The sequence below is a fragment of the Oncorhynchus kisutch genome, linkage group LG3 (genome assembly GCF_002021735.2).
Source record: "Oncorhynchus kisutch isolate 150728-3 linkage group LG3, Okis_V2, whole genome shotgun sequence".
NCBI lineage: Eukaryota > Metazoa > Chordata > Actinopteri > Salmoniformes > Salmonidae > Oncorhynchus > Oncorhynchus kisutch.
The window spans coordinates 68,839,334-68,859,414 of NC_034176.2; the positions used below are offsets into that span (position 1 = coordinate 68,839,334).

General features: G+C 43.8%; 1 protein-coding gene across 1 annotated transcript in view; it reads right to left on the reverse strand.

Moving 5' to 3' along the window:
• Positions 1-20,081, reverse strand: part of LOC109879181 (chromodomain Y-like protein 2) — a 41,195-nt gene that overhangs the window by 13,967 nt on the left and 7,147 nt on the right. Inside the window, exons 2-3 of the mRNA XM_020471366.2 lie at positions 10,979-11,642; positions 7,150-7,367 (exon numbers count right to left, since the gene is read on the reverse strand). Of these exons, the coding sequence (XP_020326955.2) occupies positions 7,150-7,367; positions 10,979-11,642 (882 nt within the window). The remainder of the gene's footprint in view (positions 1-7,149; positions 7,368-10,978; positions 11,643-20,081) is intronic.

The window sequence follows — 20,081 nt, forward strand, 5'->3', positions numbered from 1 at the left end:
TGTGGCATGTGTGACAAAACTGCACATTTTAGAGTGGCCTTTTATTGTCCCCAGCACAAGCTGCACCTGTGTAATAATTATTCCATTTAACCAGATTCTTGATATGCAACACCTATCAAGTGGATTGATTATCTTGGCAAAGGAGAAATACTCACTAACAGGAATGTAAACAAATGTGTGCACAACATTTGAGAGAAATAAGCATTTTGTGCGTATGGAACATTTCAGGGATCTTTTAATCAGATCATGAAACATGGCACCAACACTTTACACCTTGCGTTATATTTTTGTTCAGTGTAATTCTTCACACCTGCCCAATGAAACGGAGGCTACAGACAGAGCCATCAGTGCACATGGCTCTAGATCCCAGCATAAATATTCCCCTTAATGACAGAGAAGGCAGAATCCTAATTTGACATAGCAGCAGCAATCAAACCTCCTCTATACAGTGCCTTCGGAAAGTATTCAGACCCCTTCACTATTTCCACATTTTGTTAAGTTACAGCCTTATTCTAAAATGGATAAAATATTTGTTTCCCCTCAATCTACACACAATACCCCATAATGACAAAGTGAAGACAGGTTTTTATTTTTCTGCAACAAAATAAAAAAATACCTTATTTACATAAGTATTCAGAACCGTTGCATTGAGACTCGAAATTTAGCTCAGATGCATCCTGTTTCCATTCATCAACATTGAGATGTTTCTACAACTTGATAGGAGTCCACCTGGGGTAAATTCAATTGATTGGACATGATTTGGAAAGGCACACACCTGTCTATATAAGATCCCACAGTTGACAGAGCATGTCAGAGCAAAAACCAAGCCATGAGGTCGAAGGAATTGTCCGTAGAGCTCAGAGACAGTCTGGGAAAGGGTACCGAAAATGTCTGCAGCATTGAAGGTCCCCAAGAACACAGTGGCTTACATCATTCTTAAATGGAAGAAGTTTGGAACGACCAAGACTCTTCCTAGAGCTAGCTGCCTGGCCCAACTGAGCAATCGGGGGAGAAGGTCCTTGGTCAGGGAGGTGACCAAGCACCCGATGGTCACTCTGACAGAGCTCCAGAGTTCCTCTGTGGAGACTGGAGAACCTTCCAGAAAGACAACCATCTCTGCAGCACTCCACCAATCATGCCTTTATGGAGAGTGGCCAGACGAAAGCCACACCTCAGTTAAAGGCACATGACAGCTCGCTTGGAGTTTGCTAAAAAGGCACTTAAAGGATTCTCAGACCATGAGAAACAAGATTCTCTGGTCTGATGAAACCCAAGATTGAACTCTTTGGCCTGAATGCCAAGGGTCATTTCTGGAGAAAACCTGGCACCAGCTTTAAGGTGAAGTGTGGTGGCAGCATCATGCTGTGGGGATGTTTTTCAGCGGCATGGACTGGGAGACCAGTCAGGATCGAGGGAAAGCTGAACGGAGATCCATGATGAAAACCTGCTCCAGTGCTCTCAGGACCTCAGACTAGGGCGAAGGTTCACCTTCCAACAGGACAACAACCCAAAGCACACAGCAATGACCATGCATGAGTGGCTTCTGGACAAGTCTCCGAATGTCCGTGAGTGGCCCAGCCAGAGCCCGGACTTGAACCCGATCGAACATCTCTGGAGAGACCGGAAAATAGCTGTGCAGCAAGGCATTTAACCTGCCAGAGCTAGAGAGGATCTGCAGAGAACAATGTGAGAAACTCCCCAAATACAGGTGTGCCAATCTTGTAGCGTCATACCCAAAAAGACTCTAGGCTGTAATCGCTGCCAAAGGTGCTTCAACAAAGTACTGAGTAAAGGGTCTGAATACTTATGTAAATGTCATATTTCAATTTATACATTTTGCAGAAATGTCTAAAAAAATGGTTTTTGCTTTGTCATTATGGGTTATTGTGTGTAGATTTACAGGGGGGAAAGTCAAGCGGTCTGAATACTTTGTGAATGCACTGTATGTATCCTGATGATTCAACCCTATACGCTAATCACTGTAACCCTAAATAAAGAGTTGCAGTCAGCTTTAGAATGGGTGGCCAGTAATAAACTATTCCTGAACACCTCTAAAACTAAAGAGCATTTTATTTGGTACAAATCATTCCCTAAGTTCTAGACCTCAGCTGAATCTGATAAAGAATAAACTGGGGCTGTTGAGCAAGACTAAATTACTTGTTTTTACCTTGGATTGTACACTGTCATGGTCAAAACATTTTGGTTCAATGGTTGTAAAGATGGGGAGAGGCCTGTCAGTGATAATGCAATGCTCTGCTTTTTTTTGACACCCCACTCCACAAAGCTCGCCCTGCCGGCTCTAGTTTTATCTTATCTTCATTATTGCTCAGCCATATGGTCAGGTGCTGCAAAGAATGACCTAGAAAAACTGCAGCTGCCAGAACAGAGCAGCATGTCCTGTTCTTCACTGTAATCAGAGGACTAATATCAATACTATGCATGCCAGTCTCTTTTGGCTAAAAGTAGAGGAGAGACTGACTGCAACACTTCTTTTATAAGAAACACAATTTAAATATTCCTAATTGTTTGCATAGTCAACCTACACACAGCTCTGACACACACACTTACCCCACCAGACATGCCACCAGGGGTCTTTTCACAGTCCCCAAATCCAGAACAAATGCAATAAAACATACAGTAGTATTGCTCAAGTGAACAGCAAACCTGGTTTAAAAAAACAAATAAAGCAACATTTCTCGGCACAACGCCTCTCCCCTATTTGACCTAGATATTGTGTGTGTATGTACTGATGTAGGCTGTGTGTGATGTTTTCAATGTATGTAGTTCTGTCCTTCAGCTGTTCTGTCTATTAATGTCTTTATTATGACATGTTTTGTGTGGACCCCAGGAAGAGTAGCTGCTGCTTTCGCAACAGCTAATGGGGATCCTAATGAAATACCAATTCAAATACCAAAGAAGTGCTTAGCTTGTATGAAGAGTTGAGGAAGGGCTGAAAGGGAGTTGTCACAAACAGAAATCATGAAAAAGACTGCTTCATTAGATGTCAAAGGGGTTTCCTTTGTAGCAGCTATAGTGAGTTCCCATTTCCAGTATTATTTCTTTCATAACTCCTATATCCCTCTGAGGGAGTTAAGTTGTACTAGCAGGAGGGTTACCTGCCTTTAGCGTGCTAACGCCGTGTCCCCTGGTGGATAGCTCTCTGTGGAGGGGTGCTTAGCCTGCTGACCTCAATCCACACAAGACGCTGCATGGAGGGGAAAGACACACAGCCTAGAAGCCAAGTCTAGGGCAGCATGCACACACACAGTGCGTGTGGGCCGAACACAAAGACAAGCCCAGTGCGAACACACATGCACACCCACACGTGCATACATGCACAACCACACGCAAAGGGCGCACAAGCACACGCTAACAAATTAACATACACACACACGTATTGCATACACATGCATTTTGCTTTTACAATATATATGCATGGTTCACCTTTACACTATTCATTCTACACCGCACACAGCTTTTGGCTGTCTGTCCCTGATGCGGTGTAGTTTTCCTTCTCAGGGAGCTGACATGTAACATGGTTCTAGTCCAATTTGTTGTGGATGCCCCTTGCTGCTTCCTGGAAATGGCTCCCAGGCAGGGCCTGTGTACAGGGCTGGCTTCTGAATGACACTGTTTGGCTACAGTGTCTTCACCACCGCTACAGACAGCCTACCATGCCAGCCCCACCCCCTTCCAGTTGTGTCAGTATCACTCTCCTACCCTGTCTGTCTGTCCCCAGGTTTAATTGAGCCGGATAAATTAATCTGACATTGACACAAACACAGGAGCAGGCATGCACACACAAACACACACACACACCACATCCGGCTGAAGTTCAGGAGGGATTATGCAGTGTGTAGGAGATGTTGAATTGAGTTGACTGAGAGACTAGGGAGACTATTTGGGTCAGGGGGTAAATCAGTAGGATTGGACTATACCAGTATCGCAATACTTGTTAGTGTCGTGGCAAGGAAACAAAACACAAAGGAGACTTAACTTCTTCAGGAAAACAGTCCTAATATTGGAAACAAACATTGTGTTGTCATCCAGAGCCACATGTATTTATTTTCCAAACTATAGCACACTATTTAACATACAGCAGGTTTTTAAAAAGGGTTTGATTACAGGCTCAAAATGGCTAGAAACAAATAATGTTCTTCTGAAACTCGTTCTAAGAAATGAAGGCTATTCCATGTGAGAAATTGCCAAGAAACTGAAGATATCGTACAACACGGTGTACTACTCCCTTCACAAAACAGTGCAAACTGTCTCTAACCAGAATATACACTGTATTTCTGATCAATTTAATGTTATTTCAATGGACAAAAAAAAGTGCTACTCTTTAAAAAATAAAGACATTTCTAAGTGACCCCAAACTTTTGAATGGTAGTGTATATTTGGGGAGTTTCTCCCATTCTAGTCTGCAGCTCCTTTCAAGCTCTCTCAGGTAGGATGAGTTGCATCGCTGCCCAGCTATTTTCAGGTCTCTCCAGAGATGTTCGATCGGGTTCAAGCCTGGGCTTTGGCTGGGCCACTCAAGGACATTCAGAGACTTGCCTCAAAGCAACTCCTATGTTGTTTTGGCTGTGTTCTCAGGATCGTTGTCCTGTTGGAAGGTGAACCTTTGCCCGAGTCTGAGGTCCTAATTGCTCTGGAGCAGGTTTCCATCAAGGATCTCTCTGGTCTTTGCTCCGTTCATCTTTCCCTCGATCCTGACTAGTCTCCCAGTCCCTGCCACGGAAAAACATGCCCACAGCATGATGCTGCCACTCATGCTTCACCGTAGGGATGGTGCCAGGTTTCCTACCGATGTGTTGATTTAAAGAGTTCAATCTTGGTAAAATCAGACCAGAGAATTTTGTTTCTCATGGTCAGAGTCATTTTGGTGCCTCTTTGCAAACTCCAAGCAGGCTGTCGTGCCTTTTACTGAGGAGTGGCTTCCGTCTGGCCACCTTACCTTAAAGTAATTGGCAACATCAAAAGGTTTTGTGACAAACGAGGCATTTGATTCAATGAAAGATTGAGTTTAATTAAGTCTTTCTGCCCATAATTTCATTTAAAGTATTCAAAACTTGTATCCATCATACTTTGTCATTTATCTTGGTTTCATAATACAATTTATTCTTATTTTTGTTCAGTTTAGTCACATAATTTCTCAACTTACAGTAAGTTTGCCAAATCAGCAGCCAGACTTATTCAACATAATTCCAAATTGACATTATGGGGTATTGTGTGTAGGCAAGTGACCCAAAAAATCTCAATATAATCCATTTTAAATTCAGGCTCTAACAACATTTGGAAAATATCAAGGGGTGTGTTTACTTTCTGAAGGCACTGTTTGAATGTTAACTGATTTTAGCAATTTATTGATTTCATAAACCTTATTTCTCAGGCTAAATATATTAATATGGGCTATTATTTGCCCTTTCCTGGGTAGCTAATCAGAAATAGACATAATATGAAGAAAACAGAGACAAAGCATGAGTGATTCCCCAGACTGTAGGTTTTCACCCCCAATGATCCCTAATTTATCTGGCACAACTGGAGGAACATACGGCAGAGGGCAAATGTTCCATGAAAAATACTGGGTTGCACATGACCTTGTATAAGATTACGTCAAGCACACTCCAGAGCCAGTTAAATATGCATTTCCATATACAGAGTAATGGTCATCTACAGGCTTGATAAAAGGAAAGAAAGTGTCCAGAGGTGAAAAGAGGGATTGAGGGAGCGAGCACATTAACATGGAGAAGACGCTGTCGCTAAGTAACATCTGCTCGCAATAACATCTGCATGTGACCAATAACATTTGATTTGATTTATACAAACATTATGTTATGGCCTACTGGGATGCACAGGGAAGTGTCACAGACTCATACAACTGCTTATTATCTTATTTTATTTAACTAGGCAAGTCAGTTAAGAACAAATTCTTATTTTCAATGACGGCCTAGGAACAGAACGACAGATTTTGTACCTTGTCAGCTCAGGGATTTGATCTTGCAACCTATCGGTTACTAGTCCAATGCTCCAACCACTAGGCTACCTGCCGCCCCATTAATAGCTTGATGCCTGGGGAAATAAGCAATCAGCTGTCAGTCAAACACACACATAGACAGATACACATCTCCCAAGAGAAGATTTTCTAAAAGGGGGACCACTCAGCTCGGAAATCTATGGAATGTATCATAGAAGAGCAGTATGGAAATACAGCACTTGAGAGTGGATGAGTCAGACTTATTCCACACTTAAGCAGAAGGATTTTGATGCAAGGGAATCTTGCATATCACTAGAGCTGCTCCGGTAGCTCATGGCAGTTTTCTACAGTAACAGTCGCCAATGAGAGAAGCTCTTTTGAGGGTGCGAAAAAGTAAATTGAACAAACATTGGCCCTAGTTGTTATAGCCATGTTGTGAGTTAGCCAGGACAAAGCCTCCAGTACTGTGGACAGTCAGAGCAGCAGAGGAACTAATTGGCCAATTAATACCAGCTTTTCAGCAGTGGTAATGATCAGTTAAGGACCCGCTGATAACTGGGCACCAGTGTCATTTGAGAGGCAGTGGGTTTTCTCATGTATCGAGACTCCCAAAAACATTTCACCGTCGCTAATGCGACGTAATGGACAGGCTTGCGAATCGCTCAGTACAGTTGTTTGAAGTGAAGAAAGTACTGCTGAGAACCACTGTGAAGGCATACTTTGACAATAGTCATATTTTACACAAAGATAATCCATTCCCATTTTCAGTGCGTAAGAAAAATAGGAAAAAACGCTTCTATGCTGAGTTATGTCAAGACAATAAAAAGGTTTTTGGCATCAAAATGTAACACTATCAGAGAGGTATTAATTTCCCGGTCATAATCTTCCTCTTGAGATATCCATAGAAATCACATAACACAATAGTCTGATGGGCCGTAATTCAGTCGAGTCACATTGTTACTCATTTAAAATGTGAGGCAATGCATAGTGACATATACATTATGTAGTGCTCCGGTACATACATGGGAAAAAACACTAGGTACTGAATTATTAAAAAAGGTCATGCACAGCTTGAGTCCAATTTCTATGTCAAAGCTTTTACCTATGGTGTCATTGCATTGTTGTTGTGTGTGTTCGTGCATTCATGAGTGTGTGTGTAACGTATCCCCTACCTCTGGTGTTAGTGCGTTGTTGTCAGACGTCTGGCTGGAGAGCAGCACGTGCGTGAAGCCCTCCTCCTTCCTGACGACAATGTCACGGAATCGACAGTTGGTCTCGTTCTGCCGCACGTTGTACCTCAGCCGCTTGTGGAATACGTAGCCTTTGTCCTCTCCAAGCTTCCTCTTCACAGAGCTGTGCAGATTCACCTCACCGTTGGAGAGTGTGGAGCCTGTTGGAACATATGGAGCAGAGTGCGTGATGGGCAGAGTGCGTGATGGGCAGAGTGCGTGATGGGCAGAGTGCGTGATGGGCAGAGGATCCATCAGGAGTCAGAGAGACTTTCCTGGAAAACGACCTGGTGCATCTCAGGTCTTATTCAGACTTATTCAGATACATTTGTTGTGCCCACAGTAGTACTGCAAGTGCCAGCTCAGCTAGTAACACAATAGACATGTAAATCATATTTTAACTTCCGTAGAGATGGGATGTGCATTACTGATATCGAAGAAAAAAAACTTGGTCAACTACATTGCTCTGTTTGCATGTCAATAGTTGTCTATTCACACTTTCTTAAAATACTCCCTTGAAAGAGTGAGAAGGCTATATCAATTTTATCATCAGGAAACATCATCCTCATTTTGCATGCTGCTCCTGTCAATGTATCATAACTATTGAATCAGACCCCATCTTGATTCTATTCGTTTCTAAGACCATGAAAGAGGCATGACTGCAAATGAGCACAGAGAATGGATTCACACCAATTCCCCAGTCTGGGGTAAACTATGGCTGTGGCAACATTCAAATGCAAGACTAGGATCCTCAGAGAGAAACAAAGTGATTCATTTTGTTTACAGGTCAACAGAGAACAGTTACTGATCACAGAAGACCAAACAGGGACCAACATTCAGTTACTGACCAAGGATAACGTAACTTGACCCATTGAGACATTACCAACTACAATGATCATTTATTCTATTTCTACAAATATATTTTATCACAACAAATGTTTCAGCACAAGTATTCTATGACCTGATTTGACCATGGGAAAAAGAGCTAGATCGTAAATGCTGGAAAACCATGTCCAAACCTTGGTTTGATCCCTCAGGGGTAGGTAGGCCTGTCAAGAGTCCCCAGACCCCAGCCAGATGTTAGAATCCAAGGCTAGCTGTAAGTGTGACAGACATTTCTCGTCTGTCATCTTGTGACATTAGACATCGTAAGTCAATGTTATCACCCAACCAATAAACTATTACATTTGTTGCGATGGGACCATATTGAGGCAAATGTTTCTATGAAGGCAAAGTGACACTAATGAATCCGTATAGTGGAAGTATATAGATTGATGACATTAAAACGTCAACCCTGTCCTGCTTTCATGATAGACAGAGGTAGAGACGATAATGCAAAGCATAAGGGACTGTAGCTAATTTGTGACCGACCACCTCGATTCGGTCTTATGTGGCAAAATTAGAAATGGTGTTTTTTACATTGGACAAAAGTAGTGATTCAGAGCTACAAAATGGTACATCATACACTGCAGATGAGGAACAATGGGAAAGTAATTCTGCTTTGAAAGTTGATAAACTTGTAACCCCACTTTTGAGGAAATGGCGCTTGAAAGTTTTGATACACCTACTGCAGAGCTCTTCTTTGTCTACACCTCTTCATCATCGTTCACACCCTCTTAAGCTTTAGCCCCACCCATCTCTTTAGGGATTCACATGCGAGGCCATGTGCTAAACAGAGTGAGTAAGGTATTGTAGTAAACAACCAAAGATTTCAAGACTAAAAGTGGTGAATGTAGTAGCTTACAATAAGGAGAAACTCCAGGTAACAATACACTATGTAGTCCTTTGCCTATATACTAATCTGTCTTTGGTGCAGGTAACGTTGTTGTTCACATTACCGTCTCTGGTAAACACACACGATACCAAACAAAATCAAAGTTTGTTTGTCACATGCACAGGATACAAAAGGTGTAAATGGTGCAGTTTGCTTGTACAACTTGTTTGGCCTACGTTGTGTCAAGTACCTCCAGTTCACACTGACCGTGTATAGAAAGTAGTCCACAACTTTTTCCCACTTTGTCAATAGCACCTTCTAAATTCAGGGAAGCAATGTTGTTTCGAGCAGTAGCAACACTTTTGCAGTTCTCCACGGCTAATGTTAAATCTTAAAAAATAATATGGGGTAGCAAGGCTTCTGTTATTGACAGAAGCATGCTACAAGGCAGACCAATCCAAACTCATCTCTCGGCAAGTCCAGCCCAACAATTATCTCAGCCAATCATGGCTAGCAGGAAGGTTCCTGTCTTTTTCCGTGGCTAAACCAACTAGGCTCGTAATTTAACAATTGTATTTCTATTTACACATGGCATACAAGTTTGTTATTAAGACAGATGAACGTTCACATAATCCAGAAGGCATTTCTGCCCAAAAACACATTTTTATAAAAATAAAACGATTACGTTCAAATGCCTCTCCTGTGAAGTAGTGACGTACGACATAAGCCTAGCTTCCTGAAACGGGTCACATTTATGAGCCCATTGCTGTGCCTTTCAGCTGCAAAGCAAAGGTAGCTAGTTATGAGCCCATTGATGTGTCTTTCAGCTGGGGTCTACTGATTCTGGATAGGAAAACAATAATTGTCTGTGGAAACACACAAAGGGTGTCTGTGGAAAAGCACAGATTGTTTTATGCTTTTTACAAAGGTAATACAAGCAGGCCTGCTTTTGGCTTTTCTTCGTAGTTTGGCGCAAATAAATGCAGTGACTTTCCATGTCTTGTTCTAGTCAGATAAGCGAACATTATTCAACTTCTTCACAGCTCTACCGTGGCCGAGGGCTCCAGCTTATCCTGAGTGATAATAGAGAACTAACAGCATCAATAAAATGCTTTACAGAACACGATTCACACCTAACAAATATGAGGTGTACAATAGTACTGTGTTTCAAGTTGTAAAGTGTCACACATTGTGGTAATGTGGCCATTAACTGCCTTCAGTATATCATCAGTGTGCTGCAATGTGTTAAATGTGCCACATGGCACTGATTTGCTTGGGTATGAGATTGGACTAAAACAAAATCATAATAAGAGTGCAAAATACTACCACTGACAAACACCCAGTCTATCAAGACACATGTAGAAGAATCTAACTATCAATGTGATGACAAACAGCCTCCACACATGGAAAGGTGGAAAGGACTTCATATATATATAATCATTAACTCAATGAGGTTAGTCTTGGACTGTGACCCGGGAGTGAAAATCACTGTCCTTATCACCACTCTCAGTAGTACAATACTGAACCATAAGGACCTCAGAGCATGCATTCAACTATAGGTTACGGAGGCATCCTCTGGCTGTCTCATCTACATCTGGTACAATACAGAGATACAACCTGGTTTACCAAATCCACTATGGCATGTAGCTAACTGTCCAGGATACAACGCGTTTTCGTTTCAAATGAATATTCCCATCCCGCTGGAATCACTGTAATTTAATAGAGAACAAAACTACATTGAATTGGAATTGAGTGAAAACAAAAATGACAACAACAATATAACAATGTCATTTCCACTGGGATACTTTATAAGCTAACGTTGGCTGGCATATTGGCAAGATAGCAAGCTGACTGAACAAACCAGCATCACCTCAAGCTGTGATGTAAATGTTCCGTCTATCCCTCTGTCTATCAATCCTACAGTTTACTGCACATGTTCATTCAATCAATAGCTAGGGGCCTGAATGTTTTCTAGCCAGGTCACTTGGCCAGGACAAACTCACGGTCCAACGATCTATAATAAAGGTATATATACACCATCCAGAGTGCATCACTTACCTAGTTCATTGACCAGTGGTGTCCCGGGGGTCTCCACGCCCCCCATCACCCTCTCCGTGTCATGGGTCAGTCTGTGTGTTCCGGCTGCTGCCCTGTACAGGACATGGTCCATCTCTCCGTTCTGTAGTCCGTTATGAGGGGCCCTTACCGGGGGCACAAACTGCAATCCCCCCGGAGGAGCCTTGTACGGCATAGCTTTGGTCATCCTGTGTGGAGAGACATGCTTCCCCCCTCCTCCTCCTCCGCTCACCTTCTTCTGCTTCTGAGAAGCTCCAGTACCAACCCCCAAACCCATGCCCTCCCTTACTCCTGCCCCAGGATTAACCCCGGCCCCTGGACTAACACCAGTCCTTTTCTTCTTACGTGCCTCTGCTCGTGCTCTCGGGGTGTCTGGGGCGGGAGGACGGGCGGATAGGAGGTGTGGTCCAACCCCCCCTGGGGGCCCTCCCGGCCTCCATGGTCCCCCTGCCGTCCCGGCGGGCAGCTTGGGAGGTTTGGGTTGTTTGTGTTGGGTGTGCAGATGCAGGCCGTTGATGAACTCCTCACAGTGCAGCAGGTGGTGCTCGGGCTCCCAGGTGTCCTCCTTGCTGCCGTAACCCTTCCACCGGATCAGGTACTCCCACTTTCCCTTCTTGTTGCGCCGCTTGTCCATGATCCGCTCCACCTAGAGGGAGAAAATCAAGAAAGAGTCAGTATTTCAAATGACATGATCACAATTCAATGACATTATCCTTACCTAACAAATACCTATCAGTTTATTGGAGATTCATTCATAAATTTGCACACGACACCATTTGATATGATTTCCAATCAGATTAAAAAATACCACCTGTCACCATGACATTCTCTAGTAAGTATGTGTAATAGGGATGTAAATAAAGTCTGACCAGGTTAGAGCTCCACTTTGAATCTCTCCTCTTTAATGTTAGCATAACCAGTCTATCAGTGATTCTGTTCAGGAATTGCTGTGCTGATAACCACTCTCTCTAACGCATGATGAGAGCTTGCCTATGGGAGATGTAGGAGAGGAACAATGGGAGCAGCACTGTGATCACACCAATACAGATGAACCAGATATCTGTTCTGTGGATGATGAGAGAGGATTGATCAGCAAGTCAGAGTGGTACATTTCCAAGTTTTCGAACTTCAATCATGTAAAATGTTGAAAGCTTACAAACAGGGTTGTCAAACTCTTTAATAATCACGTAGAGAGGTGAAAGCCATGTCGTGCCTACAAACAAGTGAGAAGCGTGACTCCAAACTGCTGTCTGAAAGCAATGGCCACTTTCTCATTCACTCGAGAGATTTCATTGTTTTAGAAACATGAAATGAAATTGGTGATTATAGTGCCTCTACTACAGTCTCGTTTGTCCATTGTGTAACAGACAGGCAGGGTGTTTTTGACATATTGTCAAATGCACAATAATTAGACTCAGGAGAGCTGGTAATGATGGAGACAATGTTTGGCAGCACTGAACAAGTCCATTACCAATGAGGAAGCATTCAATGTTCAGCGACTATATCTGGAATACACAAATAATACAAATCCCAAACCTTAAAGTGTAGACTGACACAGACAGACTCAATAAGAACAGCACACACACACACACACACAAACAATAGAAGCAATTCCATCCTGGCTCCAACACAGAAGGACTGGCAGGGGAACACAAATGTACTGATAAAGAGTAGATGTCAGTGGAATAGTACACACATAAATACAGACACACACCCCTGACTAAACTGAAGGATCTCTGAAGTAGAAGAATCTGTTTCAAAGCTGACCAAATAATTTGGTTTTGCCATATAGACACTTACAGTATAAGCACAAAGCACTTCTTCCTAAACTCTATATTAACACTACTCAAGCTGGCCAATAGTACCAACTCATATCCCATATCCATTCAAAAATAGAGTAAAACTTAACATCTCAGAATATTCTAGCACAGATAACTTCATGAAGTTCTTAGACTTCTGCAAATGTGTGTGGACACCTCTTCAAATTAGTGGATTTGGCTATTTCAGCCACACCTGTTGTTGACAGGTGTATAAAATCTAGCACACAGCCATGCAATCTGCATAGTCTAGCATTGGCAGAAGAATGGCCTTGCTGAAGAGCTCAGTGACTTTCAATGTGGCACCGTCATAGGATGCCACCTTTCCCAACAAGTCAGTTTGTCAGATTTCTGCCCTGCTAGAGCTGCCCCGGTCAACTGTAAGTGCTGTTATTGTGAAGGGAAAATGTTTAAGAGCAACAACGGGTCAGCCGTGAAGTGGTAGGCAACACAAGCTCACAGAGCAGGACTGGCGAGTGCAGGAGCGCACAGCTCGCAAGAATTGTCTGTCCTCAGTTGCAACACTCACTACAGTGTTCCAAACTGCCTCTGGAACCAACGTCAGCACAATAACTGTTTGTCGGGAGCTTCATGAAATGGGTTTCCATTTTTTTTTATTTTTTTTATTTTACCTTTATTTAACCAGGTAGGCAAGTTGAGAACAAGTTCTCATTTACAATTGCGACCTGGCCAAGATAAAGCAAAGCAGTTCGACAGATAAAACGACACAGAGTTACACATGGAGTAAAAACAAACATACAGTCAATAATGCAGTATAAACAAGTCTATATACAATGTGAGCAAATGAGGTGAGAAGGGAGGTAAAGGCAAAAAAGGCCATGATGGCAAAGTAAATACAATATAGCAAGTAAAATACTGGAATGGTAGTTTTGCAATGGAAGAATGTGCAAAGTAGAAATAAAAAAAATAATGGGGTGCAAAGGAGCAAAATAAATAAATAAATAAAAATTAAATACAGTTGGGAAAGAGGTAGTTGTTTGGGCTAAATTTTAGGTGGGCTATGTACAGGTGCAGTAATCTGTGAGCTGCTCTGACAGTTGGTGCTTAAAGCTAGTGAGGGAGATAAGTGTTTCCAGTTTCAGAGATTTTTGTAGTTCGTTCCAGTCATTGGCAGCAGAGAACTGGAAGGAGAGGCGGCCAAAGAAAGAATTGGTCTTGGGGGTGACTAGAGAGATATACCTGCTGGAGCGTGTGCTACAGGTGGGAGATGCCATGGTGACCAGCGAGCTGAGATAAGGGGGGACTTTACCTAGCAGGGTCTTGTAGATGACATGGAGCCAGTGGGTTTGGCGACGAGTATGAAGCGAGGGCCAGCCAACGAGAGCGTACAGGTCGCAATGGTGGGTAGTATATGGGGCTTTGGTGATAAAACGGATTGCACTGTGATAGACTGCATCCAATTTGTTGAGTAGGGTATTGGAGGCTATTTTGTAAATGACATCGCCAAAGTCGAGGATTGGTAGGATGGTCAGTTTTACAAGGGTATGTTTGGCAGCATGAGTGAAGGATGCTTTGTTGCGAAATAGGAAGCCAATTCTAGATTTAACTTTGGATTGGAGATGTTTGATATGGGTCTGGAAGGAGAGTTTACAGTCTAACCAGACACCTAAGTATTTGTAGTTGTCCACGTATTCTAAGTCAGAGCCGTCCAGAGTAGTGATGTTGGACAGGCGGGTAGGTGCAGGTAGCGATCGGTTGAAGAGCATGCATTTAGTTTTACTTGTATTTAAGAGCAATTGGAGGCCACGGAAGGAGAGTTGTATGGCATTGAAGCTTGCCTGGAGGGTTGTTAACACAGTGTCCAAAGAAGGGCCGGAAGTATACAGAATGGTGTCGTCTGCGTAGAGGTGGATCAGGGACTCACCAGCAGCAAGAGCGACCTCATTGATGTATACAGAGAAGAGAGTCGGTCCAAGAATTGAACCCTGTGGCACCCCCATAGAGACTGCCAGAGGTCCGGACAGCAGACCCTCCGACTTGACACACTGAACTCTATCAGAGAAGTAGTTGGTGAACCAGGCGAGGCAATCATTTGAGAAACCAAGGCTGTCGAGTCTGCCGATGAGGATATGGTGATTGACAGAGTCGAAAGCCTTGGCCAGATCAATGAATACGGCTGCACAGTAATGTTTCTTATCGATGGCGGTTAAGATATCGTTTAGGACCTTGAGCGTGGCTGAGGTGCACCCATGACCAGCTCTGAAACCAGATTGCATAGCAGAGAAGGTATGGTGAGATTCGAAATGGTCGGTAATCTGTTTGTTGACTTGGCTTTCGAAGACCTTAGAAAGGCACGGTAGGATAGATATAGGTCTGTAGCAGTTTGGGTCAAGAGTGTCCCCCCCTTTGAAGAGGGGGATGACCGCAGCTGCTTTCCAATCTTTGGGAATCTCAGACGACACGAAAGAGAGGTTGAACAGGCTAGTAATAGGGGTGGCAACAATTTCGGCAGATAATTTTAGAAAGAAAGGGTCCAGATTGTCTAGCCCGGCTGATTTGTAGGGGTCCAGATTTTGCAGCTCTTTCAGAACATCAGCTGAATGGATTTGGGAGAAGGAGAAATGGGGAAGGCTTGGGCGAGTTGCTGTTGGGGGTGCAGTGCTGTTGTCCGGGGTAGGAGTAGCCAGGTGGAAAGCATGGCCAGCCGTAGAAAAATGCTTATTGAAATTCTCAATGGCCGAGCAGCCGCACACAAGCCTAAGATCACCATGCGCAATGCCAAGTGTCGGCTGGAGTAGTGTAAAGATTGCCGCTATTGGTCTCTGGGGCAGTGGAAACGCGTTCTCTGGAGTGATAAATCACACTTCACCATCTGGCAGTCTGATGGACAAATCTGGGTTTGGCTGATGCCAGGTGAACGCTACCTGCCCCAATGCATAGTGCCAACTATAAAGTTTGGTGGAGGTTTGGTGGAGGAGGAATAATGGACTAGGGCTGTTTTTCATGGTTCGGGCTAGGCCCCTTAGTTCCAGTGAAGGGAAATCTTAACGCTACAGCATACAATGAAATTCTAGACAATTCTTTGCCTCCAACTGTGTGGCAACAGTTTGGGGAAGGCCCTTTCCTGTTTCAGCATGACAATGCCCACGTGTACATAGCGAGGTCCATACAGAAATAATTTCTCGAGATCAGTGTGGAAGAACTTGACTGGCCTGCACAGAGTCCTGGCCTCAACCCCATTGAACACCTTTGGGATGAATTGTAATGCTGACTGTAAGCCAGGCCTAATCGCCCAACATCTGTGCCCGGCCTCACTAATGCTCGTGGCTGAATGGAAGCAAGTCCCTGCAGCAATGTTCCAACATCTAGTGGAAAGCCATCCCAGAAGAGTGGGGGCTGATATAGCAGCAAAGGAGGGACCAAATCCATGTTAATGCCCATGATTCTGGAATGAGATGTCCAACAAGGAGGTGTCCACATACTTTTGGTCATGTAGTGTATGTCTCTCGGCTTCCGGGGATAGTTGATTTCTAAAAGTACATTTGTAACGTGCTGCTGGTGGCAGATACAGTAGGACCCACTGTGGGAAGGAGATAAGAACCCATAGGCTGACATCATGGAGAACCCTTAAACATGACTGTGGATATTCATGGTCACACACACACACGTTGAGCATGACATTTGACAGAGCCATTATGGATGACCACAGAATACAAATAGTCAAGGGGGAGCTTTCTCCATTCTACACACAGACACCCGGATGCATAATAAAGGTTAGGTTCTCTGGATCATGGGTCATGACCCTTTCAGTGGTCGATATTATTCTGTATAACATTCTGTTTTCGGAGTATGTTCATGTGTGTATAGATGTGCGTGTGGTACAGGTGTTCTTCTGTTTGCCTGTTGCATGTCCACCCCCAGAGACCAAGCAGACAGAAACAAGCCTAATTGGTTGGCAGCAGCTCTCTCACGCCCTCCACCACATCCCAGGAGGGACCTTCCCCCTAGATCTCCTGTTCTCATAGAGGCAGTTGACAATGGCACTGGAGAAACTAGCAGCAGACCTTGATGCTTCAGGGACCTCACTGAGGTTCTCTGTAGCCATTCATGCTTTCTTCCAATAACCATCATTACATGCTGCAGAAAAGCAATCTTTATTATTACATTTAGGAAGCCACACACTGTAGAATTCAAGTGTGTTATTAGACAACTCGATATCTATGGTGTCCTCTTTCAATAATCTGTGATGGGCTCTTAGTGTGCAAATGAATATACAGTACACTGATTGTCAGCTATTAACTTGAACTGTTGACCTAGGTTGTTCTCTGACAGTACAACAAAGATAGAAACCAAATTAGTATTGAAAAGGGGGCGGTTTTATAGAGAACAGAGTCTGTTTTATACTGCAATCCATTTCTTGATCCAGTCCTCCATTCATCACACAACCTCACATCTTGCCAAGAGTTGTTTTTCTTCAGCAGTTAACCTTGTACCAGATGGAAGTGCCCTGACATTTAGCCCCAGCCTTTCCTTGGTGTTTAGTTGTCTCATACACAATGCTGCGGATGACATGCTGTGGGAAGACAAGCAGGCTCCCACACTAAGGAGCATGCAGACATCAGTCTGGCTACTATACTTTACCCTCCCCACTAGTTATGTAGCGGCCTGCCTCCAGTTCAAATGCTTTTCTCCTTTCCTTTAGAAAACATCCTCCCACCCACATGACATCGAAGGTGGGAGGGGCAGTGTAGGTGTACAGAGGAGAGTTTAATGAAATGCCTTAAAAAAAAAAAGGAGTAACAAAAAAGTAGTGCTTTGCACCCACACAGGAGAGAGTGAGTAGCGCTCCACACGACATACACCTCTGTGTAACACACACACACACACACACACACACACACACACACACACAGAAAGCCGGAATGGTCGTCTGCCTCCCAGCAAGCCCATTAACACATAGGAAGACACTGAGCCCAAATGGCCATCTGCCCATTACCAGACAGGGATGGGATGAGAAACAGGTACAGAAATATAGAGCCGCTCCACATTGATACTATGCTGGCCTGTGCATAACAGTTACACTGCATTCAGAAAGTATTCAGACCCCACTTTTTCCACAATGTGTTACATTACAGCACTCTAAAATGGATTAAACAACCCCCGCAAATTTTTTTTAGTACCCTTTACCAATCTGTGGCGCAACACTAATCTGTCTCAGAGTTCTACGGACAATTTCTTCGACCTCATGGCTTGTTTTTTGTTTTGCTCTGCCATGCACTGTCAACTGTAGGACCTTATATAGACAAGTGTGTGCCTTTCCAAATCATGTCCAATCAATTGAATTTACCACAGGTGGACTCCAATCATGTTGTAGAAACATCTGAAGGATGATCAATGGAAACAGGATGCACCTGAGCTCAATTTATTGTCTGAATACTTATACTCATTCTCCAAGATGGCGTAGCAGTGCAGACGTGTTTTGTTCATCCTCTCGTGTACTTTTGTATTTTTTCATCTTTTTTTTGTATATATTTCAATTTTATTTTCAATCTCTTCTCCATTTTAGTTCAATTATACCTTCCGGTAACCTGCCTCACCCAATGTGATACGGAACCGCTATTATTTTTCATATTTAAACCTTTTAGCAAGAACCACCTAGCCATCAGAAGCTAACCAGCTAATTAGCTACAAGCTATTTAGCCACTGCTAGCGGCCTTTACCTTCTGCACAGGTACCAGCCCTTTTTTTTAGCTTGGATAATACTCGCGAGCCTACCAGTAACGGACTGTCTCTCCACTACAACGCCGGATTCCTGTCGTAATCCCTGGCCCATTCTCCTGGTCTTCACAGCTAGCTAGCACCCACCGAGTTACCCAGTATCGAAGCTATCCGAGGCCCACCTCCCGGCCTACTTAGTCGACACGGCGGCCCGCCGCACCACCACGACACGTCTGCCGACGAATACTCCATCCGCTGTGCCTTCAATCGGCCTCAGTCGGAGCAGACGCTTTAAACACTGCGTCACCCGCGTGATAGCAACTACTCCGCGGCTCCCCTGTTCCTTCTATTGCTGCCCCCTATGATCCCTTGGCAACAAAGCTGATGCCCGCTGGACTGTCCATTAATCACTGTACTCCATTCTGTTTGTTTATTTATTTGTAAAAAACAAAATAATAATAAAAATGATCTGTCGGCCCCAGCCTCGAACTCAGGCCCTGTGTGTAGTTAACTGACCCTCTCTGCCCTGTCATCGCCATTTTACCTGTTGTGGTTTTAGTTCATTAGCTGTGGTAGTCTCACCCGTTGTGGTCTTAGTTAGCTCTCCAAGTCAACACCTGTGCTTTCTTTATGCCTCGATGTATGTCTCTCATATGTCAATATGCCTTATATACTGTTGTTTAGGTTAGTTATCATTGTTTTAGTTTACTGCGGAGCCCCTAGTTCCACTCATTATACCTCTGATACCTCCTTTGTCCCACCTCCCACACATGCGGTGACCTCACCCATTATAACCAGCTTATCCAGAGATACAACCTCTCTTGTCATCACTCAGTGCCTGGGCTTACCTCCGCTGTACCCGCACCCCACCATACCCCTGTCTGCACATTATGCCCTGAATCTATTCTACCACGCCCAGAAATCTGCTCCTTTTATTCTTTGTCCACAACGCTCTAGGCGACCAGTTTTGATAGCCTTTAGCCGTACCCTCATCCTACTCCTCCTCTGTTCCTCGGGTGATGTGGAGGTAAACCCAGGCCCTGCGTGTCCCCAGGCACCCTCATTTTTTTACTTCTGTGATTGAAAAAGCCTTGGTTTCATGCATGTCAACATCAGAAGCCTCCTCCCTAAGTTTGTTTTACTCATTGCTTTAGCACACTCCGCCAACCATGATGTCTTTGTCATCTGAATCCTGGCTTAGGAAGGCCACCGACAATTCTGAGATTTCCATACCCAACTACAACATTTTCCATCAAGATAGAACTGCCAAAGGGGGAGGAGTTGCAATCTACTGCCGAGATAGCCTGCAAAGTTCTGTCATACTTTCCAGGTCTATACCCAATCAGTTTGAACTTCTATTTTAAAAATGAACCTCTCCAGAAATAAGTCGCTCACTGTTGCCGCCTGCTATCGAGCCCCCTCCTCTCCCAGCTGTACCATGAACATCATTTGTGAATTGATCGCCCCCATCTAGCTTCAGAGTTTGTTCGGTTAGGTGACCTAAACTGGGATATGCTTAACACCCCAGCAGTCCTACAATCTAAGCTAGATGCCCTCAATCTCACACAAATCATCAAGGAACCCACCAG